The 24515-nt window shown below is 37.9% G+C and overlaps 2 protein-coding genes across 7 annotated transcripts; one reads left to right on the forward strand and one right to left on the reverse strand.

Annotated features, from left to right (window-relative positions):
• Positions 1-975: 975 nt before the first annotated feature.
• LOC103456801 (ADP-ribosyl cyclase/cyclic ADP-ribose hydrolase 1-like) lies at positions 976-7446 on the reverse strand. Of its 3 annotated transcripts, none has more exons than XM_008396554.1 (10): positions 7281-7446; positions 6805-6877; positions 6566-6689; positions 4992-5118; positions 4778-4913; positions 3947-4005; positions 3781-3854; positions 3615-3707; positions 1800-1886; positions 976-1476 (listed from the first exon to the last, which is right to left on the reverse strand). In XM_008396554.1, the coding sequence occupies exons 2-10, from the start codon at positions 6845-6847 to the stop codon at positions 1377-1379; spliced, it is 843 nt and encodes a 280-aa protein (XP_008394776.1). In that variant the 5' UTR covers positions 6848-6877; positions 7281-7446; the 3' UTR covers positions 976-1376. The 3 variants fall into 3 exon arrangements, with proteins under 3 accessions (XP_008394776.1, XP_008394774.1, XP_008394773.1); XM_008396552.1 differs by having other exon boundaries at positions 3947-4029; positions 7284-7445; XM_008396551.1 differs by having other exon boundaries at positions 3947-4029; positions 7281-7445.
• Positions 7447-8502: 1056 nt separating this feature from the next.
• Positions 8503-20037, forward strand: impa2 (inositol monophosphatase 2). 4 transcript variants are annotated; one of them, XR_532323.2, is made up of 10 exons: positions 8506-8597; positions 8900-8997; positions 10348-10481; positions 12593-12697; positions 12946-12991; positions 13200-13308; positions 13437-13545; positions 14744-14895; positions 15133-15210; positions 17836-17922. XR_532323.2 is itself a non-coding variant. In XM_008396556.2 (9 exons), exons 2-9 carry the CDS (start codon positions 8935-8937, stop codon positions 17955-17957), a joined length of 840 nt encoding a protein of 279 aa, XP_008394778.1. In that variant the 5' UTR covers positions 8503-8555; positions 8900-8934; the 3' UTR covers positions 17958-20037. The 4 variants fall into 4 exon arrangements, 3 of the variants coding, with proteins under 3 accessions (XP_008394778.1, XP_008394777.1, XP_008394779.1); XM_008396556.2 differs by lacking the exon at positions 15133-15210 and having other exon boundaries at positions 8503-8555; positions 17836-20037; XM_008396555.2 differs by lacking the exon at positions 15133-15210 and having other exon boundaries at positions 17836-20037.
• The last annotated feature ends 4478 nt before the right edge of the window (positions 20038-24515 follow it).

Consider the following 24515-nt stretch of genomic DNA (forward strand, 5'->3'; position numbering starts at 1 on the left):
AGTTCTCTCAAAATAGCTGTTAAAATAGCAAAAAAGTTAAGTTCATGTTTTGTTAGGACGGAAGACTAGATGTTTCCAAATCGCTTGATGTTTGTTAGGTCAGTTTAAAGTCCCTTTTTTCAGGGAAACAAGTTTCTTTTGAATGTGTTTATTTTGAATTAAATAAAACATTTCAAAGGTATAATAATTCCTCTCATTTTGCCTAATTACATTTAACCCTGCAGGTCATCCCTGAAATTCTGATGCATAACAATAACATATCTAAATCTAAACTGTCACAGGGTAAACACAATAAAAACATGCTTTATCTGCAGCATTGCTCATTAAAATGGTGCATTACTAATTTATTAAAACTAAATACGATAGGTACACTTAATGACATTATGTAAGCCGTTGGATAATACAGTCGGCAAGTACTTTTACTTTTAATACTTAAGTAGTTTTAAAAGCTTGTACTTTCTTACTTTTACTTAAGTAAAATAATAATGTGGTACTTTGACTTTTACTTAAGTACATTTTTGTCTGTGTATTTGTACTTTTACTTAAGTACATTGTTTGAGTACTTTCTCCACCACTGATTTTAACGAGGGGGGCAATCACTTTTTCACACAGGGCCATGATGGTTTGGATTTTTTTTCTCCTTTAATAATAAACACTTTCATTTACAAATTGCTTTTTGTTTACTTGTGTTGTCCTTGACTATTGCTTAAATTGGTTTGACGTTCCGAAACACTTAAGTGGGACAAACATGCAAAAAAACAGGAAATGAGGAAGGGGGAAAACACTTTTCACACCACTGTAAGAATGATAGACACTGTAGAAATATACAATTATTAAATTAAACCACCTATTAGTAGTTAGGTCTGCAGAACCATTTTTTAAATCAGATTAATAAAATGAGCCATTTGACTCTGATTACCTCCGAAATAATGTACTGATAGTTATAAATGTACATCAAATGTTTTATTTGTTTTAGTTTATTTATTTCAAACATATTCACATTGACAATTTAAATACCACAATATTGCTGCACCTAAAACCTGAAACCTCTGTGATGTTCAGTAAGCTGCAGCTGTGTGCATGTGTTAGCTAAAAAAGACCCACTTCTTCTAGCAAATGTTAAACATAAGGCAGAGGTTAAACACTAAACATTGATACAAAAATCTATAACGCTAACAAAGCATATTTAGATAAGTATTTGTTTGGAAAAAGATGTAGGCAGAAGTTTAAACTTTTTTAATCTTGCCCCCTTTTCCATCTCTGGAAGGTTTGGAAAGAAAATATCAGCCATTAAATTAGTTTCACTACCAGGCAAGGTATATTTTAAAGCTTAAAATACCAACACCAGATTATGACACATGGTTTCAAAATATGATTCATGTGGATGTTTGGTCCTTTTGTTGCAACATGCTGCTTGGCAACATCTGGCAGCTGGGCTGATTTAGGTCCTGGATGCACTGAAGCATCACCAAGGTCCTGTGAAAAATGACATCTTGGTTAATTTGGTTTCTCACAGCTGACAGTTTGGCTCAAAATCCTTTGAAAAAGATATTTTCACCATTGTTTCTTTCAATGTAGATCAGTCACAAGGTCAAAATGGCCCCAAGAAAAGACTTTACATGCCGTATTATTGGTGGATCTGGCATGACCTTTTGAAAAGTCTAAAAGTGTCCCTAACCTCGCCTTTAAGGAAGCTGAAACTTTTTTGCAACACATATTGCATAATGTTCGTTATTCAGTTGCTCCCAATCAGTTTTCCAAAATTGCACAATGATGAAAAGTCTTCGGGTGTCACTTACAGGTCACTGTTGGTACAGGTCCAGCGGAAACCTCGTGACCGGAGTATGTGGATGAGCTCTACGATAGATCCTCGACCGCATGATCCTCTGCAGGAAAGTCAAAAAACATGATAGTTTGAAATATTTTAGTAAGTAAATAATTATAAAAAAGAAATGGTGAAAATAAACTTAGCTTAAATTTGCTGTGTAAAGTAACAATAGTTGTGACGTTGCATGATGATGTTACTTTTAAGTCCTGCCTTTCTGTGTTAGTGTCAATTAATAAATGACATTAGGTAGTTTAACTGTTCTGTTAGGACTAGGAAGTGATATTTCTGAATTTAAATAGGAAAAAAAAATCAAAATTTTAATGATACAAACTAAAACTCAATTAGTTTTATCCATTGCCAGCAATCCACTTGGACTGGTTGATTTTTTTTTTTTTTTACATCGCAGCACAATCCCAACAAAACACTGAAACAAAAGCAACAACTCTAGAGTCAGTCTGAACCCATTTTATTTTATTCTTTTTTTTTTAACAAAGTGAAACTCTCTTTCTCTCCGACAAGTCTGAACAAAAAGTGACCTTATCAGACAGTCACGCCAATCAGATAAGCAGACCCTGAAGGAGATGAACTTCATGGAAATCTGCAACTGAAGCGTGGTGTAAGGAAATTCTGCTTTCATTACCCTTGATTCACCTCTTCTGGCAAATCATTAAAAAAACAAACAAACCAAGAACGAGTCAACTAAACTGTCTCAATTTACGGTTTGTCTTTTTCCTCTTTACTTCTGCCGGTGACAAGTGAGCATGCAGTGCTACTCCTCACAATATGTCACATTGCAACCACAAATTACAAGGTATTTTACTTTATTATATGTAAAGTAAGACGTAATTGTAAACTGGAAAGAAAAATGGGTTTTTAAAATTTTACAAATAAGAATCAGAAAATGTGATATATATATATATTTATTCCCTCAGAGTCTACCAGCTCTGAACATTGACATTTTGACCTATTCTTGTTTTCATACTAAATAGATACCATCTACTACCAGCACATTTTGAAGTCTTGTCTCAACCAATTTGACTGGACTTTGACTGAACCATTTTAAAACATGAATATGTTTCGATCCAAACCGTTGCATTATAGCTCTGGTGTCTGGAAGGTTAACCTCTGTCCCATGTTGGAGTCTTTTAAAGCATCTAACAGGTTTTCTGTCAGGACTATCCTGTCAGCTCTCTGGCGTGTTTTGTAGAAATTTTAATAATGCTTGTTGTGAATTCATTCAAAATTTGATCAAATATAGTTTATACAGGTCAAATAGTTCAATTATGGCCTCATTTGACCAGAGAACAAAATGCTTCTTCAGCTAGCGGTCCTGTTTTAGAAGCTAACCCAAGCCACTCCTCTTTGATTTTTCATTGGATAATTTTTTTAAATAGGTAAATTTTGGTTTCCCATTTCTCAGTCACACTTTGTGTTGAGCTAACCAGTGGTCAAGTGATCACCTGTTGAGAAGATTTATGACCATTAGGACAATAAATCACCTGCTGGGAAAAAGTCTAACTGATTCCTGGTTCTGTGGTGGACGTCCTGTTTGTTGAAGATTACTTTCTGATCCACTGAGCACATAGAAACTGAATCAACATACATCACTGCTGGAATACATGTGCCAATAACTTCTGTTTTATTTCTGCTGCAACTCCTTCTGCACCAAATCATCACCTCTTGACGTGGCCAGTTGGTGCATATTGCAGCCAAAAAAGCTCTTTATCATATCAATGTGATTGATTGAGGTAATATTTTTAAAGAAAATTGCAGTTTTTGTTCTTACATGTGCGGTCCCTCTGGATTTGTCACCACCTTTATGTTGACGTAGTTCACTCTCTGAGGATTCAGGCTGTCCAGTTCAACGCTTCCAAACATGCTACGAAAAAAGAAAAAAAGTCAAACAGTTTAGTTTTGAACACGTTTTCAGTAACTTACTCCTGTCGTCTTACCTCTTCCTGTTGAACGCATCAGTAATAGACCCATTCAGCAACACGGTAATGTTCCCACACGCCATCTCGGCAAACTAACAAACGGGAAGCCAGTGAGAGCAAATTGGCACGCAAGATTCTGAAGGAAAAGTTGCTTGTTGGAGAAAAAAAGAAAAAAAAACTTTACATTTTGTGAGGCTCGCTTCCATAAAGAGTAAACAGGATGGGTTCTGCATGTTGACCAGGCTGGACAAGAGTTGAAATCGAAGTCTGAGTCAAACAAATTATATTTATGTTACATTCCAACAAAATACACATAAATCACTTTGGAATATTAGTCTAAGTAGGTGTACACCAGCCTCAGTATTTTTACGGCTCAGCAGTAGATTATTGAGGGTGTGCTAGAAGAAATAGTTTAACCTGGGCAGGAACCGAACGAGCTAAATCATCCAGTTTGACCAGATCTAATGCTGAAATGAAATTAATGCTGTAAATATTTTGAAATTCTGGAGTGAGACTCAGCAAAGCCATGAGAACTTCTGTTTGCAGTTTGTCACGTAGCAGACACTGAAACCACGTGAAAGAAGGTGCTGAGAAGCACAGCAGTAACGGCATCTGGGGAAGAAGGGGAAGCGAGTACATGCTGATTGTGTGATAAATGGTGCTAGATACGTAATCTTATGGAAAACTTAAACTTTTACAGGGTGCAGAGAAAATGAATCTGAAGCAGAGACTTAACTTCCAGCAGGAAAATGTACAATATTTAAATGTATATGTGGTAAAAATGAAGCCAGTTTTCAGATTTTCAATTCTAAAATATCTGAAAAACATGCATCCTTTTCTTTTCTTTTCACGGCCCAAACATGCACATTATTGTATCAGTTTATCCTATAAAATCATAATAAAATGCATTGATGTTCAAGGTTAGGCTGTGATAGAATTGTAGCAAAAATATAAGGCAGTGTATTCATAATTGTTTGTAAAAACTCTTCTTTATTGCACGTGAAGATCAACCCACCAGAGTCTTCCTCCTGGCCACACCAGATCAGGTCGTTGAACAGGAAACCAACCAACGTGTCTTCCAGTGTCCAGAAGTGCCGAAAAACAGCCGCATAGCTGTGCACCAACATCCGGGTTTTACTCCAAAACAGAAACTGAACAGATAAAAGGAAACCTCTGTTTACCAAGCGATTTAAGAGCTGATTTATTAAAACACCAGTTTCAACACTCACCCTGTCACAGGGCCAGACCTGTGGCATCATGCTAAACATCTCAAAATAATGCTCTTCTGTCACATTGCAAGAGGCCTGCTGGACGACAGCCTTCTCAAACTGCCTCCAGATCTCCTCACAGTCGTACCTGAATATGGAACAATTCGTCACAAAAATAACTGCTGATGAAAGACTCACAATTGTTCGGTAATACGTTAGAAATTGACCGAAAGGATAATTTATTTGAGCAACTTTAGCAACTGTTAAGTTTAATGATTACGGTTTGTACCTAAGAAATACCCAAAATTCAGGTTATAAGAAGCTTAAGATATCACATTGCTTGTGGACATTTTTCTGAGTTTTTCCTTCCACCTCACTTTCCATTGCTCTGCGAGCAGCCAGCTTTGCCAGCAATGAGGTTTAGAGCCGTACCCTCCTGGGCTTAAAGTGAGTGTGGGTGACTGATGGCTTGTCAACTGAACAAAGGAACATGTCATTTAGGCAGGGCACTGGCTTCTTTATCTTTACGTGCAAGGACATGGATACAAGAAAAATAATAACAGCCTGCTTAAACGTGTCTAAGCTACGGTAATAGCAATAATTAAAAACAACTGGAATTGTGACAAACAAGTCACAGTTAAGAGGATGACAAGGGAGGCACAAAACTCCAAGGCTCCCTGTTAGAGAAATGCAGGAAAGTGTGTCATCTTGGGGTCACAGAGTGCGAGAACCAGTCACTTATTTTTAGGTTCTTAACAGGAATGTAAGGTGACCTTACACTTTGGGACAACGAACCAAATGACTCCAGCAGTTAGTCTAAGTAAAATCAATATTTATGGTTTTAGAGTGGCTTAGTCAAAGTTTGGACTATAATCTCATTGAGAGGCTGTTTGCGCTCAAGAACCATGCAGTGATGCTGCGTTTGAGCAATTGTGGAAAAAGAGTTGACTAGAATTCAAATACAGTAATAAAAATGACTCATTGATAGTCATGGCAAATGCTAGATGGCAGTTTGTCACCATTTTACCAAGAAAGGCAAAAATAGTTGATAAACTCATAGTTACTTTTTTATTTTTTTACATGTAACAGGTTGATTTCTTTCTTTTTTTTCAATACTGAATAAAATCATTTAAGACCTGCATGTATTTCACATTTCCACAGATTGTATTGTGATAAAATGTGTTACAATTTGAGATATTTATATACAACAATAAAAGCCAACCTCATAGTAAAAAGGTCTGCAAACACAAGCTGGTGGATCCCGCTGAAAAACCTCTGACATGTAAATGACTTACTACAAATCCATCAACATTAATCACTGCTTTCTTTTTCAAGCTCTTTCATTCTTCAGCTAAGCTCACAAATGAACCCATTCAAAACCGTTCTTTAAATGTCAAATCTTAAAGCCACCTTTCACGTGCAAGGACCTGTTTCAATAAGTCACATCTGCTGATGCCAAACTATTTTATTTTTCTCTGGGCTCCAGAACAAGATTAAGTCAGTAAAGATGTCGTACTCTTCTTAGTCAAGGCGCAAAATGTGTCTATAAATATTCTATATGTCTATAATTATGCTATTTATTAATGGTACGTTACCGTAAGCCGGGCTGAATCAGTGTGGTGTAAGTGAAGCATCTTCCTATCACGATGTGCTTAATGTTTGGAGTTGTCCCAAACGTGGCTTGTACTGGACAGAGGCAGAGCTGAGGCACAATAATCCCTTTGAGTCAGACACAAAGGTCAAAGAAAAAAAAAAAAAGACATTATCTGTTACATTTAGGAGTGGTTCACTTTGTGAAAGATTGTCACGGGACACATTGGAGAGAATTACTTACATATGGTGAATATTACGGAGCAAGCCGATGTAACGGAAGGCATAATGGTGGAACGCTTGGTCGCACCGTAAACCTTAAAAAGAGACATGTTTTAACTTGTCATTGCGTTGATAAGCCCCCCCCCCCACACTCTGTAAAAAGGACGGTATTACTGATTGTAGCTGCAAAGTACAACATTTAATTCTGAAGACTCAAAAGATGTCTGTCATTGGCTTACATGTAGTTATTATTTTTGAACAGCAAACAGCTTTCAACTGCTTTATTTGACTTTTTGCACTCATGCATTAAGTGCAAAAAGTAAGCTTTGTTAGTGCAGCTCTAACAAAACCACCAGCGTGTCAAGCACTCAATACAAAGACTTCAAACTAATGTAAGAGCAGGATACAGAAATCCTTTTTTAAAACTTTTGTTCTTTTTCAAAGTTACATGAAGTTGAAAATATTGTGTACAAATTTCTGTAAAAATGTCAAGCTTACCACCTTCCATTTCCTAGTATTAGCCTGCAAAATGCTCCCACAGTTACAATGGGAAGCAGTTGGTTCTTGATTTCCAACTTATTGGTATGTCCGATAGTTCATTCCAACACTTTCCTTAAAGGACTGAGAGTTGTTGAGGTTGTTTTCGTCTCCTTACTATGACTTGAAAAACGTCTTTTTTTTTCCCACCCCCATTTTCCAAAAGATTCACATGACTCCTATTAGGATGCTGGTAGGAATCTCCCAAACAAAGCGTCTGCTGTACTCTGAAAATTTGCACCATAATTTGGGAGATAATATACACAAAGTTCTCAAGAATTTTATTATGAGCAAAATATCCAATCAGTTAAATTGTATTAGTTTTTCTCTGCTGACAAAATCAGTTCTATACAATTAAAGTTCTCAACATCAGTTTCTCTGAGTCTAAAAACTGAAATGTAATAGTGTTGCTCATTTTGATTCAAAATAATAGAACCAACAAGTCTCATTAAAATACTTGGTAACAATGCATACATGGTACATACATTTTTAAATATGTCTCTTAAATAAACTGTAAGAAGTTATTTACCACAGAATGTCTGATTTTGTTTCCCTGCTCCCCAGACAGCTGTTTTGAATTAAGATGAAACTGATTACATGTTTGGCTATGGCGACATTGCATTACTTTTAAGAGATTCATAATGTATGATTAAAGTTTGATGTACTGTAAGTATTTCTTATGTTCATGTTCAGAACTTTTAGACGTACTTTTGTTGCTGTTACCAGTGATGCTGATGCCACCTGCTGGTTTAAATCAGGAGTTTTCTGCATTTGAATACTTTTAGTAAAGGGAAAGAAATAGAAATATGGCAAAAAAAAAAAAAATTGGAAAGAAAATTAGAAAGGGAAAACATTGTATAAAATACAAAAAATTGTAATAACAAAGAATTGGCTATGAAGAAAGAAGTAGAAGGGAAGATGTAATAATGAGAAAACAGGGAAAAAGAAAAACAATAAATATTACGTTTGCGGGGAAAAATAAATTGCTGATCATGTTTTGATGAAGTGTATTAAATATGCAATTGAAGAAAGCGAACATGAGGAAATATTATAAATGCTAGATAAAGAATTATTAATTACTTTTACATTAGACAATGCAAGAACAGTGGGTGGAGACGGTGAGGTTACACTCACGTACACTAGGTGGCAGTATGCATCTCTGAAGTTGTTTTCAATCCGCCAAGAAGAAGAAAAAGAAGCGGAAGCTCCAGCCTCCCACGGCTAAACGTCAATGTTGTGAGTGTCTCTCATTCTCCAGGTTGGCTAAATTAGCTTGAGGTCAGTCAAAGTGTAAACTCAAAAGGCGGAAGTTAAATCAAATCCACAATTGTTTGGGAAATTATCTGACGTTGTTTTGTAACCCTTTGGTACATGGCATCTACTCTTTCTGTACTAAATCTGTGAAGCTATAAGCTATTTTAGAAAGCTAATTTATGCTATAACTGACATTTCCCTCTTTTTTTATTCAAAACATGTTAACCCATTTAAAATATTTTGTCTTACGGTTGCTGTCTTAAAGACTGTTAACTAGACGGACTGCATGTTGCTGTGTTTTAGTAAAGCCTTTCTTTATCTTCCAGGTATCTTAATCTTCATTCTTCGCTCCTCTATCAACATGAGCGATCCTTGGCAGGAATGTATGGACTTCTGTTTAGATGTCACCAAACGGGCAGGAAACGTAAGCAAACTATTTATGGGGATATTAATTTAATTCACAAATAAGCAGGTTTATTGATTTTACCAGAAAGTCTTCCAACATCGTGCCACTGCAGTAAAGTTCAAAAAGTGCTATTTCACTAAGAAAGTGCCTACAGGACAGCAAAGTCAATATTTTGGAATAGCCATCAGAAACCTGTTATTTTTATTTTACTTTACTTTAGTCACTTTTGCTAACAAAAAGTATTTAAGAGCAAATTAGAAGACACATTTGCCTCAAACATACCAGTTCTGTCAGGAGGAATGGGTCAGAACCCCAAGAAATGATTGTGATAAGCGCGGTGAAAGAAAACCCAGTTAACCCAAGTAATACAGTTTAAAAGGCAGTTCCTCCATTTACTAATCTGCGCAAACCTTTCAAATTTAAGAAAATAATAGAAAATTATCTCTTATAATTCTGACATTCAGCTGATAGAAATAATCTGAGCAATATTATGTAACATAAAGCATGAAAAGTTTAGACTAATTTGATTCTAGGGAGGAAAAAAACAGAGTATGTCTCTTTATTATGTGTCTGTACGTGTCTATTTCATATAAGTAAAATAATAATTTGTTAATCAAACATTAAATATAAAACCACTGATTGGAAATGCATAATATTAAACCAGCTCATTGTTTTATCGCACATCCAAAAGCAAAGCAAAAACAAAACTGTGCTTCTTGGGGGGGAAATATTATCAGCTAGATTTAGTGACGATGGTGTTGATCTTAATGTTGGAGAACTGTTGTAAAGAGTGGCTTTCTGGGGTCACTAAGTCTCCATAGCAACCAGTTGTTTGGGAAGCATGCCAGGAAAAAGGCTTTTCTGTCTCATTGTCTCAAATGTAAACATGTGGAGTTTGCTGAAGACTTCTGGAGTTATGTTTCTGGAGACTAAGATTTCATTTTTCTTCAACAAACACCCCCCCAGCCGCGAGGCCCTCTGTTTTGCAATGTAGAGGATCTGTGATGCTGTAGGCCTGGTTTTCTTCTAGAGAATTTAGTGAAGTTCTGCAATAAAATTCATTTTATTTAAGACTTTCTCTTTAAAAGTTGCAGATAGTCCTGCTTTCTGTGTGAAAGTTGTCATTTGCGTTTTTTTCTGCTCCTAAAGTTTTCATTGTGGAATTCGTTTCTCAGTACTAACATGTTGCAGAATGAACATAATGTTGCATTGAAGGAAACCCCACTCGGAATAAATGTATGAACCTACAGAGCTCAGACACTTTGTCGTCTGTGGCCAACTCTTGCCAACAATCTGTCACCATGACGCTCATCACATGGGGCTAATTAGAGCAGCAGATGTGTTCAGTCGTTGCCGTGTTTCTGACAGATGATCCGCGAGGCGCTGCAGAAGGACATCACCATCATGCAGAAGAGCTCTCCGGTTGACCTGGTGACTGAGACGGACCAAAAAGTGGAGCAGCTCATTATATCTTCCTTAAAGGAGAAGTACCCCACGCACAGGTGCGCTGCTGTTATGGAAGATCTGTGATGCATGAGTTTTTTGTTTTTACCTCAACCGAAGAACAGCCGCTTCCAGAGGACATAAGAGAAATGGAGCGATTAATTATTATGCAAGTTTTCAGGGTTTCAAATCTGCAGTTGTTTTTGCCATTTGTGGCATTTCCCCTCCTGCAGCATTTTGTCTGTGGTAGCTGGATTTGTTTTGTTTTCTGTGATAGCAGTATTTTTTATTTTTTTTTGTTTACAGCGTTTCCCTGTTGCAATAGTTTTTCAGTTCTTGAGTGTTTTGGGTCAGTCATGTGTTTGCAGCTGGTTTTGCCGTTTGCTGCTACCGTTGGCAGCTGCCGATAATGTTGCTCAACTCGAGTTGCCTGCTGTTGTGCCATTGGGCGGCTGTTCTAGATGTGCCTGCGTCTTGTAAACCAGATCACTTGCACACACATCGCCGGTCTGCACGTGGAGAAAATTATGACCAAACTTCTGTCTTTTTGTTTGTACGTGCACAACGGATTAAACCTTTGTTGTAAACCATACCTGTACATAATCTAATATGTATGCCGTCTGAATTAGTATCGTGGTCTGGGCTTTTAATATCAAAGAGATGATCAAAATACTTGAAGATAGTTAAAAGCAAACTTTGCATCATATTCTGTTTTTTCCTTTGTATGCCTGTTTATATATATATATATATATGTGATGCATGTCTCATTTAGCATAAACTTGTGACATGATTGGGGAGGAAATTGATCTTATTTTAGAGAATTCATGCTGAGGCTTTTAAAAGATGTGTGAAGTGGAAATCATTTACTTAGATGGAGAAGTCACCTTTTTTGCTCAATAAGAGTAACTCTCTTTTCTGAGAATACACAAGCATAAAGACCCAGATCATTTGTAATTTTCAAGGATTAAGCATTTTGTTGCAAATTTAAAGGAGAAAAAAGTCTGAACTTACACATTTTTAGAACGTTTTTTTATGCTCCCATGCTACAGTAGAGGATAAAAGGAGAATTTGTGCCAATGCAAGCAGGGGGCTCTCTGTTTAAAAAGGTTGAGGACCTCTGCACCCTCTAAATATGCTTTATGCTAAAGGTTAATGCCAGCAGACCCTGCTTTTATAATTACACATATAAACATGCAGAAAAGTGGTGGTCATTTCACACTTTGTAAACCGTTTATTAATGTGCCTCTTAAACATATTAATAATAATAATATATTAAGGCAGTTAGTCTTAGTGAACACAAGGGCTTCTCAAACTTTTCAGGGTTATACAATTAATTAATTCTGGCCTTGAAAACACTAAACACATTCCACACTGTTGTTGTTGTTTATCAAGGGAAGATGAAGGAAAAATAAAGCAGTTTTGGAAAAATTTAATAACTCCATAAAAATGTTAAAAAATGAAAGTGGGGTGTGACTGCATATGGTGTGTTCATATTCAGGGGTTGCATCCTTCCAAGGCTGTCCAAATTTGAATTCTCCTCCAAATGCCGCCCACAAAAGCGACACACTTTTTGGCACTAGTGACTGTATTTGTATGAGAGGAAGAAGGGCAGAGCGCAGTAAATGCTAAATCGAACCAGTACAGCTACGTCAAGGACTGCAGCCTCGGTAGATGTACCTGCTCTACCAGTCGGCCACTGGAGCCACCAGTACGCCCTGTTTTCCTGGCGTATCCTTTGCAGCCCAAACTATCCCAAGATTCATTGGGCTTGAATGGGAGACTTTTCTTGCAACAATAGTAAATGAAACAGGAGACAGAGAGGGAGACTTTTAAATATTTTTTTTGAACTTTGTGTCTTGTTAATATGTTATTTCGTCATAAAAAAAGTTTACCGTGACTGTCACTGATTCCTTCATGCATATTTTAGGAATGATTGAATCTCCGATGGCAACTGTTCATATATGCAGACAAAGTCGGGAATAAATCTAAGGGTTGGACCAACCAGTTTCCAGTTTGTGTCGCTTATCTTATAGTAAAATAGAAATCAGGAAGCAAACGGTACATGGCTACAAGTTTGGACGATGTTCTTTTTAAAATTTCAACTTGTTTAGCTAACATCAAAACTGCTGTTTCCTTCCGTTTCCTTTTGTTTTTGCTTTTTATTTCAAAGATTCATCGGTGAGGAGTCGGTAGCCGCTGGCGCTCCCAGCGTTCTCACCGACGATCCCACTTGGATCATCGACCCCATCGACGGCACCACCAACTTTGTGCACAGGTACTCCTAACCGGGATGTGAGGCTCTCCCGGAAGCCTGAAACTGCTCTGAATCTGTTTCATCTCAGTCCCTCCTTGACTATTTTTATCTTTTAATTAGCTTCCCTTTCTTGGATTGTCCTCTCTTGGATTGTCTTCAGGGATAATTAGATGAAAATGAACTGATAATAGAAGCTTGCTTCTTAGAGCCTGATTCCTACTGGGAGTTCATTAAACGGATGTTTTATATTGTACATTTCTGTTGGGTAGGTTCCCCTTTGTGTCTGTATCAATCGGCTTCACAGTGAAGAAAGAGGTAGGTCTTAATATATGCAAATCTCGTGTTTATTCCCCCGCTGTGATTTCTTGATTATAATAGACATTAACCCCATTGTTGCCTTGTGAATCTTTGAATAGTGATGCTGAAAAATCCTCCTTGTTATGCAGCTGCTGCTCTGTTTTTAGCCCTCCTCCCACACAGCTTCAATCATCAGCGTGTTTTCTGCACTGCCTTTTGCTCTCAGATAGAGTTTGGGATTGTCTACAGCTGCATCGAGGACAAAATGTACACGGCACGGAAGGGGAAGGGAGCATTTTGCAACGGAAACCCCATCAAAGTGTCCGGACAGAAAGGTAGATTCCGTATGACACATGACTGGTGCTGTAGTTGCAAATCAATCCACTAGGTGGAGCTGGACGTCCGCTGTTGGTCCTGTTTGTTTCAGGAATGAATGGATTTCTTTCTGTTTCTGTTTCTGAAGACATTAGCAAGTCTTTGGTGCTGACCGAAATGAACTTCAAGGAGGAAACTGAGCACTTCAACATTATGTTGGCCAACATCAGGACTATCCTCACCATACCGGTTCACGGGTAAATATTAACCTATGGAGTGATGCAGCAGTTCATGTAGGAGAAGGCAAAACCGACAAACTTCTCAGGAGCCTGACATTTCTGTATAAAACGTCGTTTTTGTATCTCCCTAAACTCTTTTTTTTTTTGTTTTCATTGTCTGTAGACCACAACTGTCAACATTAGAAAAAAATAAAATTATGGCTTAATGTTTTTCACTGTATGTGAGATGATTCCACGTAATGTATAAGCTTCAGTTTCTCCAATGAGTGACAAAAAGCTATTGATCTTTTTTATTCAAAACGTGGTTCCAGCTGAGCAAACTCCACATGTTTAGGTTTGTGATAGAAAACCAGGAAAGTTGTTTTTTTTTTTTTTCGTTTTTCTTCCTGGCATGAGTCTGAAACGGGTAGATGCAGTATCGGTTTATCTGGAAACTTAATGACTTGAAGCCATTTCCTCTATGTTACTTGAAAAATGGTCTCAAAGCAACAATTTTATCGTTTATCTCCATAACTTCTGGGACAATTTATCGTCCAGCAAAATTTGTTATTTTGCTCCAACTCTTTCAAAAATGTTTTTTAGTTTTGAGTAGTTATTTTACTCTACATTTATCACAAAATACCCAGTGAAATAAAATAAAAACATTGAAATGGAAACTTCTACACCTTCACACTCCATGGTCTCATCCAGCAGTATGATATTGCACATCTTGTAAAACAAACACTGATTGGCTCTTATGTTTTAATGTTAGGTTCTGTTTAGACTCAAAAATAGGAATTTACCTAAAAACTCCTTTTTTCTTAGACCCATCCCTCTGTAGTGTTTTGTGATGCATTTTTTAAATAACCTGAAAGCGCCTGAAGCCTCCCAGTGGGAGGTGTGTATAAATGGTCTCACCCTCTTCATTTTTAATCTTTTGACCTGAATTGGATCAAAACGTTGTCTATTAATAAATCATATGGAAGCTTCTGCTGCCCTCCACCTTCTTCTCCCTTGTTGTTGTGTACACAGCAACCTTTTTATCTATCATTTCTAACAATAAAAGCCGCCTCTTGTTAGTGTTTTCTCCAAATTAAAGTAAGTTGGTGGTGCAGACTCATGTCAGAAAAAAAAAGGAAAAGTTGGAAAAAGCAACATAACGGACTGTTAAGCCGGAGATGATTGCTGCTCAGTTATTATTCCCACTACAAGCTGAAAGTAAATGTCCCGTTTCCAGGATCCGCTCCCCAGGCAGCGCCGCCGTCAACATGTGCCTCGTGGCGTCCGGTTCGGCCGACGCCTACTATCACATGGGGATCCACTGCTGGGACATGGCTGGAGGGGCGGCCGTCGTGACTGAGGCCGGAGGCGTCATCATGGACATTTCAGGTGAGTCGCAGAGACAACTGGACGTCTCCAAACAGGGACTCTGCTGGAGACCTACTGAAGTGCCTGTCAAAGTGATGTGCTTTAGGGACACTTCTACTAATGAAGAAGATGACAACAAAGACACTTTTCAAAAGATTGGCCATTTGATCCTAGTTATGAAGCAGTGGAGCTTAATAAGTTCAGCTTGTTATTCAAGTTGGTTTAAAAAGTTTTTTCATCTTTCTGTGCTAATGAAAGGAAAAAGGTTAACGGCAGGATAGGGAGAACGATGAGTTGACTGCAGGATACCTCAGCTGGTGCCTTCTTCCACACCAGGTGTGTCTTCTATGGAGAGAAAAACCTGAGAGAAAATAAGTTGGTTTTGGAATGTATTTTCTTTTCTTTTTTTTTTTAGCTGGATTAATGTTTACGTGTTTTTGATGTCACTTCCTGATGAGTTTCGGCTAGCGGAGCTGCTGTCTGTCTGTTGCCATGACAACGGGTTTGTTATACATGACAGTCATAAAAAAGGATGAAATATTTTATAAAGCTGTAGTTTTTATTTTTTACTTTTAACACACTATGGCTGCTAAAAGCGGCAATTATGTAAAATTAAATTATTGCCCAGTGTATTTGCTTAGTCCTCTGTTGCATCTGGACAGAACTGACGGAAACCAAACTGTCTATAGATTTATATCTAGGGAGAATACATATCTTATGTCTTAAAACATCTGCAATTTTCTCGTGTTTAAATGAAACCATATTTTATAAATCAGATAATCGGATATTTAGAAATCAGATAATGAATAAGGGCGCTTTAACCATTTTTTAGACAGATTCCCACGCATCCCACATTGGAACACTATGGTCTTTGTGGACATTATTCAGTGCACAGTAATGGTGCCTGCATGGGTGTGTCACTAGCTATAGTGGCTAATAGGCCCTGTCCAATCCAGTAATACATATCGATGCTCCCTGCAAAGCTTATCCCCTAAAACACCCATAACCCTGTCACTCATTTCAACTTCTTTAACGATGCATTAACTGATTTGTCTGGTAGATACTCAAAACTTCTCCATGCGATCAATATTTGCAATCTGGCCAGTGAGCTGGATGAATACTGCAGTTTGCTCTGCTGGAAAATCTCCAGAGGGAGCCTGGCCTCTTCGAAGCCTACAGACCTCCTAGACAAACTGCTTCCTTTATCCCCGGGTTTCACTCCTTGATGATCATCATGGCAAACTCAAGAACAGTCGACACATCCTTGCCTAAAAACTGAAACCAGTTTGTCCAGTCAGGTGAGGGAGGTGTTTGGACGTGGAGCTGATTCCCTGACAGCCCACAGCTTCTGCAGGTGGTTTCTTTGAGGTAAAGGCCCCTCTTCACTCTGAACCCCCACCTACGTTGCATGTGCTGTGCATCAAGGGCTTTGCTCTCAGGAAAGTGAAAGCAACCTTTGCGCTGCGCCGAGCATGCTGTGATGTACGGCGAGACGCGGAGAGGCAGGAAATCTCTCGCTGCTCTTCTCTAAGCCAAACGTAGCCGGTCACTGTGGAAACGGAGCGCCGTCTCCAGCAACAGCTCTGTGAATCATAGCTTCACAACTTATTTTTTACTTGCTGTTCATCTTACTAGTGAGATGAGTTCCAACTCAAGTTATTTAAAAAATGCAACTTATCCTTCGCTTTTCCAGATTTGGAGTGTAGGGGTCACTGTTGCACCAAGAAACAATCTCAGCAAAATGTTATTTCTGGTCTGACAGATCTGTTATAGCGCTTAATAAACATTCATCGTAGACAAATTAGACACATAATGCTTACTGTGTGCTTCTCAAATGGATGTTTTTGATTATTTTTATTATCCAAGTGTCACCCCATTATATAAGCACCTTGGTTTTTCTTCCACGTAAACAGAAATGTCAAGATGTGAGGCAGCAGCAGGTGTTGGGATATTCACAAGCCCCCTCCTGGCAGAGCACAGCTGTGTTCGTGGTTTCTGCAGAATAGAAAATGTCACCTTACAGTACATGATCTTCTTTTTCTGTCAAAGTTTTTCACCGTCTTCTACTATTCTCGTCTCTCGTTTGGTCCACGTTTCCTACGAGCCGCAAAAGGTAGTCGAGGTAAACCGAAGGTGCACCTGGTTTCAGGTCGAGAGTTTTTACATCTAGAGACAAAATAAAAACAATCTGGTTTTTATTACAGTCTGGAAAAGTGTGGAGTTTTTCCTTTTACCCTTTTCTAGGTCTGCATTTTAATCAAAACCATATAATGACAAAAACAAGCAACATTTTCAATTCAAAAACTTGAAAATGTTGCTAAACTGCTAAACTATTGGACAGAGATATTTATTGTTTCTAATATGTCCTTTAGGTTATTAAACTATCTGTTTGGTACAGATTATTATACCCATTCAGCTTTCAAGGGCTTCAGGAACCCCTGATTATTCATAAACCTTTAAAAAATATACTTTTTTAGAAATGTGAACTGTTGACTTCTGATAGGCCGTCTTCTATTTGCACAGCTTTCACACAACAAAGGTCTTTTCCAGCATCCCATCAGATTGTTTTTTTGTAGTTAAAATTAACTCCCAGTGGGCCGAGAGGAGCTGCTTCGTCATTCATCGTTTGTTTGGATGTGCAGCTTGTGCGTTTAGGGGCATACGGACAAACTCCGATAAAAGTTCCAGCCTTGGGATTTTTGTTTGTCAAAAAAGATTCATTTTGTTAAGATCTATATAATCAAAATTAATGCATGGATATCCTACCAACAGCTGTAACAAAACAGCTAAAAAAATTTTAAAGAAATCAAGGTTCTTGCACCAATTCAAAACCAAAAATCAACAAATTTTCAACATGTTATTGAATCGTTCGTTTTCACACACTATTTTGTTAATCAATTAACTTTTTACCATATTGAGGGGAAAAAAGTCCTTATTTTTACATCTGTCTCCCTTAACCAGGTGGGCCGTTTGATCTGATGTCTCGCAGGCTGATTGTTGCCAGCAGCAGGACGATAGCTGAACGAATTTCCAAGGAGATAACAGAGTTCCCCGTCGGCAGGGACGACACAGAAGGCCCCTAAACCTCCAGAGCCAGCTGAAGCCGAGTAAAAACACACACAGCTGCTTTCAGTGTAACAAGTGTGGAGCCTGTCTTTGCCTTAAGAACCAAAATGATACAGTTACCTCTGAACAACAGCAGGCGGGTCCTTTAAACACTTTATTCTCCTGTATATCGGTACTTAGTCATACACACATACTTTTATGTTGTTGCGTTGTTTGCACTGTGTTGTATTTTATTGAATCACTCAGGCATTTTTTTTTATTATTATTCAGTCAGAAACAAGAAATTAATTTTTGTTAATAGGTTCCTCAAAACATCATCATTACAGCCATAAAAATATTAACATCAAGGTTCACGCTTATTGCTAAAGATGTTTAAACTAAGAATATCTATTCAGTTGGGGGAAAAAAAAAATCACATGTAAAAAAATTTAAAAAATTTTTTTAAACATATACTCTCATGCAGGTTATTCACAATATCTTTAAACTTTAAAAGATATTTCTCATCATTCTTAAAAACGGGAAAGACAACAGAGCACTGAATTCAAGCCAAGCTGGTTGAATTGGCTACAAGAGAAGAGCTGCTGAGTCTAAACTTGCTCATATCTGCAAGTCAGAGCCATAAAAACCCCAAAATCTACAAACACCTGCAGCAAGGAGCGCTCAGAATGGGCTCAGTATGTCTTCTTTGCAGCCAGAACATACTATACATGCTAACCAGTTTTTGCAGGTCCCTAAAAAAGAAGTCCTGTTTGTAATAACCTCCATTTTATGGCCTTAAAAAGTCCTGTGTCCAGATTTCTCGTACTAGGTCTGAAATCTAGTACGAGACAGTATGTCTTAGATTATTTGTTTACTGCTTAATTCATCAGCTTTTGTTGACAATGGACCAATTTTTGCCTAAGATAGAAGATGATATCTACAGGCAATTCTAATGAAAACACTCCTGCTCAGTCGCTCCTTTATTAAACCATTTCTGGTCTTAAAAAGTCCTAAATGTAACTTACTGAAACTTGTAGAAACTTTTATTTAGACAGTGGCGCCATAGAAAGTCTTCCTAAATGTAAATTATTTCATTACTTTTTAAATGGAACTGGTGCTTTGGCTACATGAAACTAAGCTTTAGTTTTTCAGTATCAAACACTGAGAGTAGGATTGGTGTGATATAAAGCATTATTAAGTAGAAAAACAACTGAAACCTATTGTTATGTATGGTGGAAGATGTGTGATACTGGGGGCTGTTTTCCTTTCCAAAGCCTCAGAGTCATTCTTGGAGTGGTTGGTATTGCCAAGTCTTTGAAATGCCCCCAAAATTTAAGTCAAATTTTCTCAAGAGGATCATGATTTCTAAACGTGACCAAACCAACACAGAAACGGTTCACATGACGCAATTATTTCTTAATGTTGGATTCTTTTTTCCCCTCTGTGGAATAAATATTCTACTGGGTTTTATTGGAATTGTTCAGACTGAGATTATTCAACCTCAATAATTTTATTTCTATGTAATTTAAGGGTTTTTAGACATCTTTTCCAGAAAGCGCTGTACCTGTTTTAAGAGTGAATTTAGCTTGCACTGTACACAATTCACCACATACACCACATGACTAACTCCTGTACTGTATATCTATTTTTTCTGTACTGTATGGCTCCTTATCAAGTCTAGAATAATAAAAAAGCATGACGTGTGTATCTTTAATGTGTTTTTTTTTTCTAAGTTATTTAAAAATCCCCTTAAATATAGTTCCTGCATCCTTGCCTCTATATTTCAGTTTCATGGATTGACTCGTTTAGCTGCAGCTGAGGCTGGTGTCAACCTGCACAGACACACCATTGTTGTAAACCACAGACGTAATAGACAACTGGCAGCAGAAATAAGAGCCTGTGTGTGAACATTTCTGCAGGAAATATGCTGACTGAGCAGATGGCGAGCTTCATGACTAAATATGGGAGCTCAGTGTCACGACTCATCCCCACAGGAAAATAGAAATGAGCAGTTAGGGGAATAAAATCTGTCAAGACGCCTCTCATTTCTGTTTTGCATCATTTAGACATTCCTGTTCAATTCTTGCTTCTTTTGTGTAAATAAAGTTATTCACACCCCTTCAGTTTCACCATTTATTGCTGGGAACTTTGGCATGTTTTACTCCAAGTAATGCAAAATGGTGAGAAGAAAGGGAAAGTATAAACGACTCACATTTTCTGTTTTACAAATGAAATCTTAAAAGTGTGGTGTGCATTTGATATACCCACATAAAATCCAGGGCATCCAAATGAACTGACGGACTTTGTAAGAAGAGCATTGATTGGATAAGCAGCCAGGAGAGCTTTGGTAACTCTGGAGGAGCTGCAGAGATCCAACCAGAGCAAAATGGTTTGGATCAAATCACGTCTGTTGGCATGCGTGGCCTCGTTATGAATCAAATTCAGAATCTGCTTCAAGACTTAAAAATTAATGTTTTCTTTCTGCAGTTGCCGTAAGAGATGGTTTTAATTGTATTGTGGCTGAATGCATGTATACTCCATCCATCTTACCAGGTTTGACGTTATGCTTAAAAAGAGCTTCCCCACAGCATGCTGCTGCCACTACCGGTTGGGAGGGGGCATTAAGGAGAACATCTGTTAACTTCCAGAACACACACAGCATTTTACATGTACTTTTGCAGGGGAGCCAACTACAAATACATGCTAGACGAATCCATTAAAATGCAATGTAACATCCCCCCAGAAAAATGAAATGTTGGAAGATTTATTAACGGTTTTGCAGAGAACTGTTGAGTTGAGCCACTGTGAGGAAAATTCGCTCTGTATCCCAGCTCCCCAACACCCAGGCGCAGTAACTTGAATCCACAAAGTGTGGCTTTGACCTAGAAAAGGGATAAATCTATAAAGTGAAGGCACGAACAAGAAAAAATGTCTCTGGTGACAAACTGAAAACAGGCCTCTGGACACGCAGTAAAAACAGTCACAGCTACTGTTGTGATTTAGGAGAGAGATAAAAGCCATTACAGCATGTAAAGTTGTGTGCTGCGTTTCCCCTGCCCTTTCAGTCAGAGCTGCAAACGGTTCACCCCCCCATCCTAGGCTGATATGCTCTATAAAATAAGCCTCCATGGACTCTTTTTTTTTTTTTTTTTCCCCCCTCCCCTCCAGCTTGTGTTTGCTGATGACTAACAAATGGTTTTAAAACACTTTACTCGAGCAAACCCAGACTTTATGTGTTCTGGAAGCCAGTGGTGCATGCTCGTATGCAGGCGGGGAGTTCGGCAGAGTCGTTATCGCCGGTTTTCCTCCAGCGGCTCTGCAGCAATCCTGCCGGATCCCTGCGTCCTTTAAATTTTCACGCTCTCTTATTGTTTACGGAGTCATTAATGCCTCAACCAACCACGTCCTCATTCTCCAACTTTATGACCTGGTAACCTCCAACAAGTGGCAGGCATTGTTCTCTGCAGAAGCTGTGATTTCCTGGCTTATCCCAACAAATTTACCCCAAGTGATTTGAGAGTGGTGTACTAAATATAGTTATGTAGTGTTAGCATACATTCAGCACGGGCCTATTAATTTGGGGGGACGCATTTGGACCATTTTTTTCAGGGCTGTATAATTATACTATATGCACTGAGTCAATGAATTTTTTAAAAACAAGAATTGGGTGCGTAAGTTTGAATTTATTTGAACCACACACAAGTAGACACAGATATATACATACACTCCTCCTCACTAGTATTTGGTTAGATGTCCTTTAGAGAGCTGTCGACGAGCTTCTGACTTATTTCTGTTGTTTGACCACCTTTCTACTTTCTAACACACAAAGTTAAACGCCACGGAGACGCCAGTTCTACTTTACAAATCATTGGCGGGTGTCAAAGCCCAGACCGAGCCGATAAGCAAGTTCCAAAGATTTTCGACTGACTTACTATCTGACCCAAACTTTTGTTCAGAAGAAATTAAATGTTCAGAAAAATCAAGCTTTTCCATAAATTGGAAACTCATAGAAAACCAGTGTCAAGGTGTCTTTATCTTAGACTGAAAGAAATGAGTGCCTTCTCCAAAATGAACAGCTGAAATTTGCATCTGTCCACCTAAACAATCCAAATATATTCTCGAGAAATCTTTCATGGCAAGAGGAGATAAAAAAAAAAAGTAGCTGTTTGGCCAAACTACCAAGGAGTCGAGGTGAGGCTTTCAAATAAACACTGTAATTATGGTAGCAACATGCTTTGGGAGTGTTTCAGTGTTAAGATATGTTGTAGAATTGGAAAATAAGATACTATAGCAAACCCATAGTGACATCAAGGTGAGGTCTCAAAGGGGGTATTACGTAAAATCAACTTTTTTGAGTTTTATATTACGCTATGTTATCCCCTCATAAATAAAACATACCTAGAGTCTTGCTTTGATTATTTTTGATTATATCCTTGAATCTCCCATGGCAACCATTTGGGGGTGCCTAATCAATAGTTCTCACAAAGTGTCGCCTTCTCCACAAAACTCCTCCTTGGAGCTGGAGTCTCCTCCTCACAGAGCACCGCTCCCCCAAACAGCTCCTCCAGACTAGCGGCAGCAGCAATTAGCAAACGTCTGCTGGAACTTCACGTCCGCTGAGCTCATCCTACAAATTATCACTCAGTCAAATGGCATAATGAGAAGCATTGTTGTGAGGAGTGTCATAAAGAGCAGGAGCTTCTTAAAGAAACAGAAACTGAAATTCAGGTATCAAATTGCAAAGTTAAAATTCCTTTATGGTTGATAAATTTTTATTATAATTGACGGTGACAAATTAATTCGATCTACTAATTTATAACAATGTTCGGTATGTGTGGGACCAGGCTAAGACTGGAACTGTTAAAGGCGGCTTTGCTGTGGTCTTCTTCCCTAAAAAAAAAAAAAGCTTGTCTTGCTCTGGCTGTTAACCTGACCAAACTCTGCTCGCTTTTCCTGTTTCACCAGAAAATCAAAATGTCAACCATGTCACCAGTAAAAAAAAAAAAAAAAGCCCCGGGAGCAAAATGAGACGTGCAGAATTCTAAGCAGTTTTCCAGGAAATTAATAACTTCAGGCGTTGTGAGGCCACACAGGTTTGGAAGATTCAATCAAGATGAGGATAGTATTTGGTACAAACTTTAGGGGAATGACTGAAAGAAGAAACAGGCTCTGAATTCATACACCAGTTTAAATTGAGATCTGTTGCGGTACAGATTAACACACAATAAGTGATGGATGAATTCAACTGTTAGACTTATTTTTAGCTTCCAACCTGAATGTTTATTCATTCAGTTTCAGTCCAGTCCATGACTATTTTCAGAAGAATACTCACTTAGCTTGTTGAAACACTGTGACCCATATGTAAATGCTGACAGTAGAAGATCGACTGGAGGATGATTCACCTTCCACATCCTGTTTCAGGTCTTTGATGGATTTTTTCCCCCTATATTATGGAAAAACATGATTTTCAGATACTTTTTTTAGGCCTAAAACTTCTCGCATCCTCAAATTGTTGACACTGATACTTTTTTTAAAAGAACAAGGTACACAGTCCACTGTTATGGTTTGGTAAACTGAAACTGAACGGAAACATTTAACCAATGTCCACAGAAAAACAAGACAACCTTGAGAATCAAACAAGGAAATTTGGTTTCTTGGAAGGAAATGAGAGAAAAAGCAAGTGTGTTAAAACTACAACGTCCTTCTCCTTACATCGCACTATACTTTCTGTTGCCCTATCAGATAAAATCCTTATAAAATACATTGAAGTGTCTGGATGCATCAAAGCAAAATGGGAAAAAAAAACCTTCAAATTGTATAAAAATGATTGTAAATATAGGTGAAAACAACAAAATACTGTTCGTGACTGGGCAAGTCATAGCCAAGAACAATTGATCTATTTTGTTTAAATCTATTGAATTTTATTTGTCTAATTCGTAGAAGGTTATCAACACTTAGAAGAAACAGTCGTATATGAAAACATCTTATCAGGTCAATTAACTACTAGTTTGTTTTATATTTATCTACACATACACTCTTTTTCTCTTTTGATAGCTTTTAATGTCCTTGTGTTTTGTCCATGATGTGTCCTGAATTCAGCCTTCCTGTCTGAGAGACCCCAAATGTTTTCTGAATAATGTCATTTCCTGGAGGTGAACTTTGAATTCCTTACATGTTATTCTGCACTTGGAGGCAAACGCTTGTTTTTCAGTGAAATTCTTCATATTCTGAATTTCAGGGAAAACAGGAAAGACCAACAAAGACTGATCAGACTCACACTCCGACTGGACCAACGGGTCTTTTGAGGAGCTGGATGAGTGTTAAGACAACACCAATAAAATTTTACATGGTTACCAAATTGAAGTAATAGTGATGCTGGAGGTAAACTGAGGCCAAAGATTTGAATAAAAGAAGTGTGCATAAACAGTGACTTTCCTGTAATTTGCATATAAGCTTTGAGTTCTTTACAACAAAGGTACCCTTCACAATCTTCCAATGGTTCTTACACATGCATGTGTCCAATGCCAGGAATACTTGGTATAAATTTTAAGCATAGTCGAACTCTAAAAGTAAGTAACCAGGAATGGATGGATGTT

This window comes from Poecilia reticulata, linkage group LG20 (genome assembly GCF_000633615.1).
Source record: "Poecilia reticulata strain Guanapo linkage group LG20, Guppy_female_1.0+MT, whole genome shotgun sequence".
Lineage (NCBI taxonomy): Eukaryota > Metazoa > Chordata > Actinopteri > Cyprinodontiformes > Poeciliidae > Poecilia > Poecilia reticulata.

Bases quoted from the DNA above. Each gene is read 5' to 3' on its own strand.
- LOC103456801 (XM_008396552.1), bottom strand. From the start codon at position 6,847: ATGCCTTCCGTTACATCGGCTTGCTCCGTAATATTCACCATAT. The intron at 5,119-6,565 runs GTAACGTACCAT...TTCCATATTCAG, and splicing joins CTGATTCAGCCCGGCTTACG to GTACGACTGTGAGGAGATCT. The intron at 1,887-3,614 runs GTAAGAACAAAA...ACTTTCCTGCAG, and splicing joins AATCCAGAGGGACCGCACAT to AGGATCATGCGGTCGAGGAT.
- impa2 (XM_008396556.2), top strand. From the start codon at position 8,935: ATGAGCGATCCTTGGCAGGAATGTATGGACTTCTGTTTAGATGTCACC. The intron at 10,482-12,592 runs GTGCGCTGCTGT...TTTATTTCAAAG, and splicing joins GAGAAGTACCCCACGCACAG to ATTCATCGGTGAGGAGTCGG. The intron at 12,698-12,945 runs GTACTCCTAACC...TCTGTTGGGTAG, and splicing joins ACCACCAACTTTGTGCACAG to GTTCCCCTTTGTGTCTGTAT.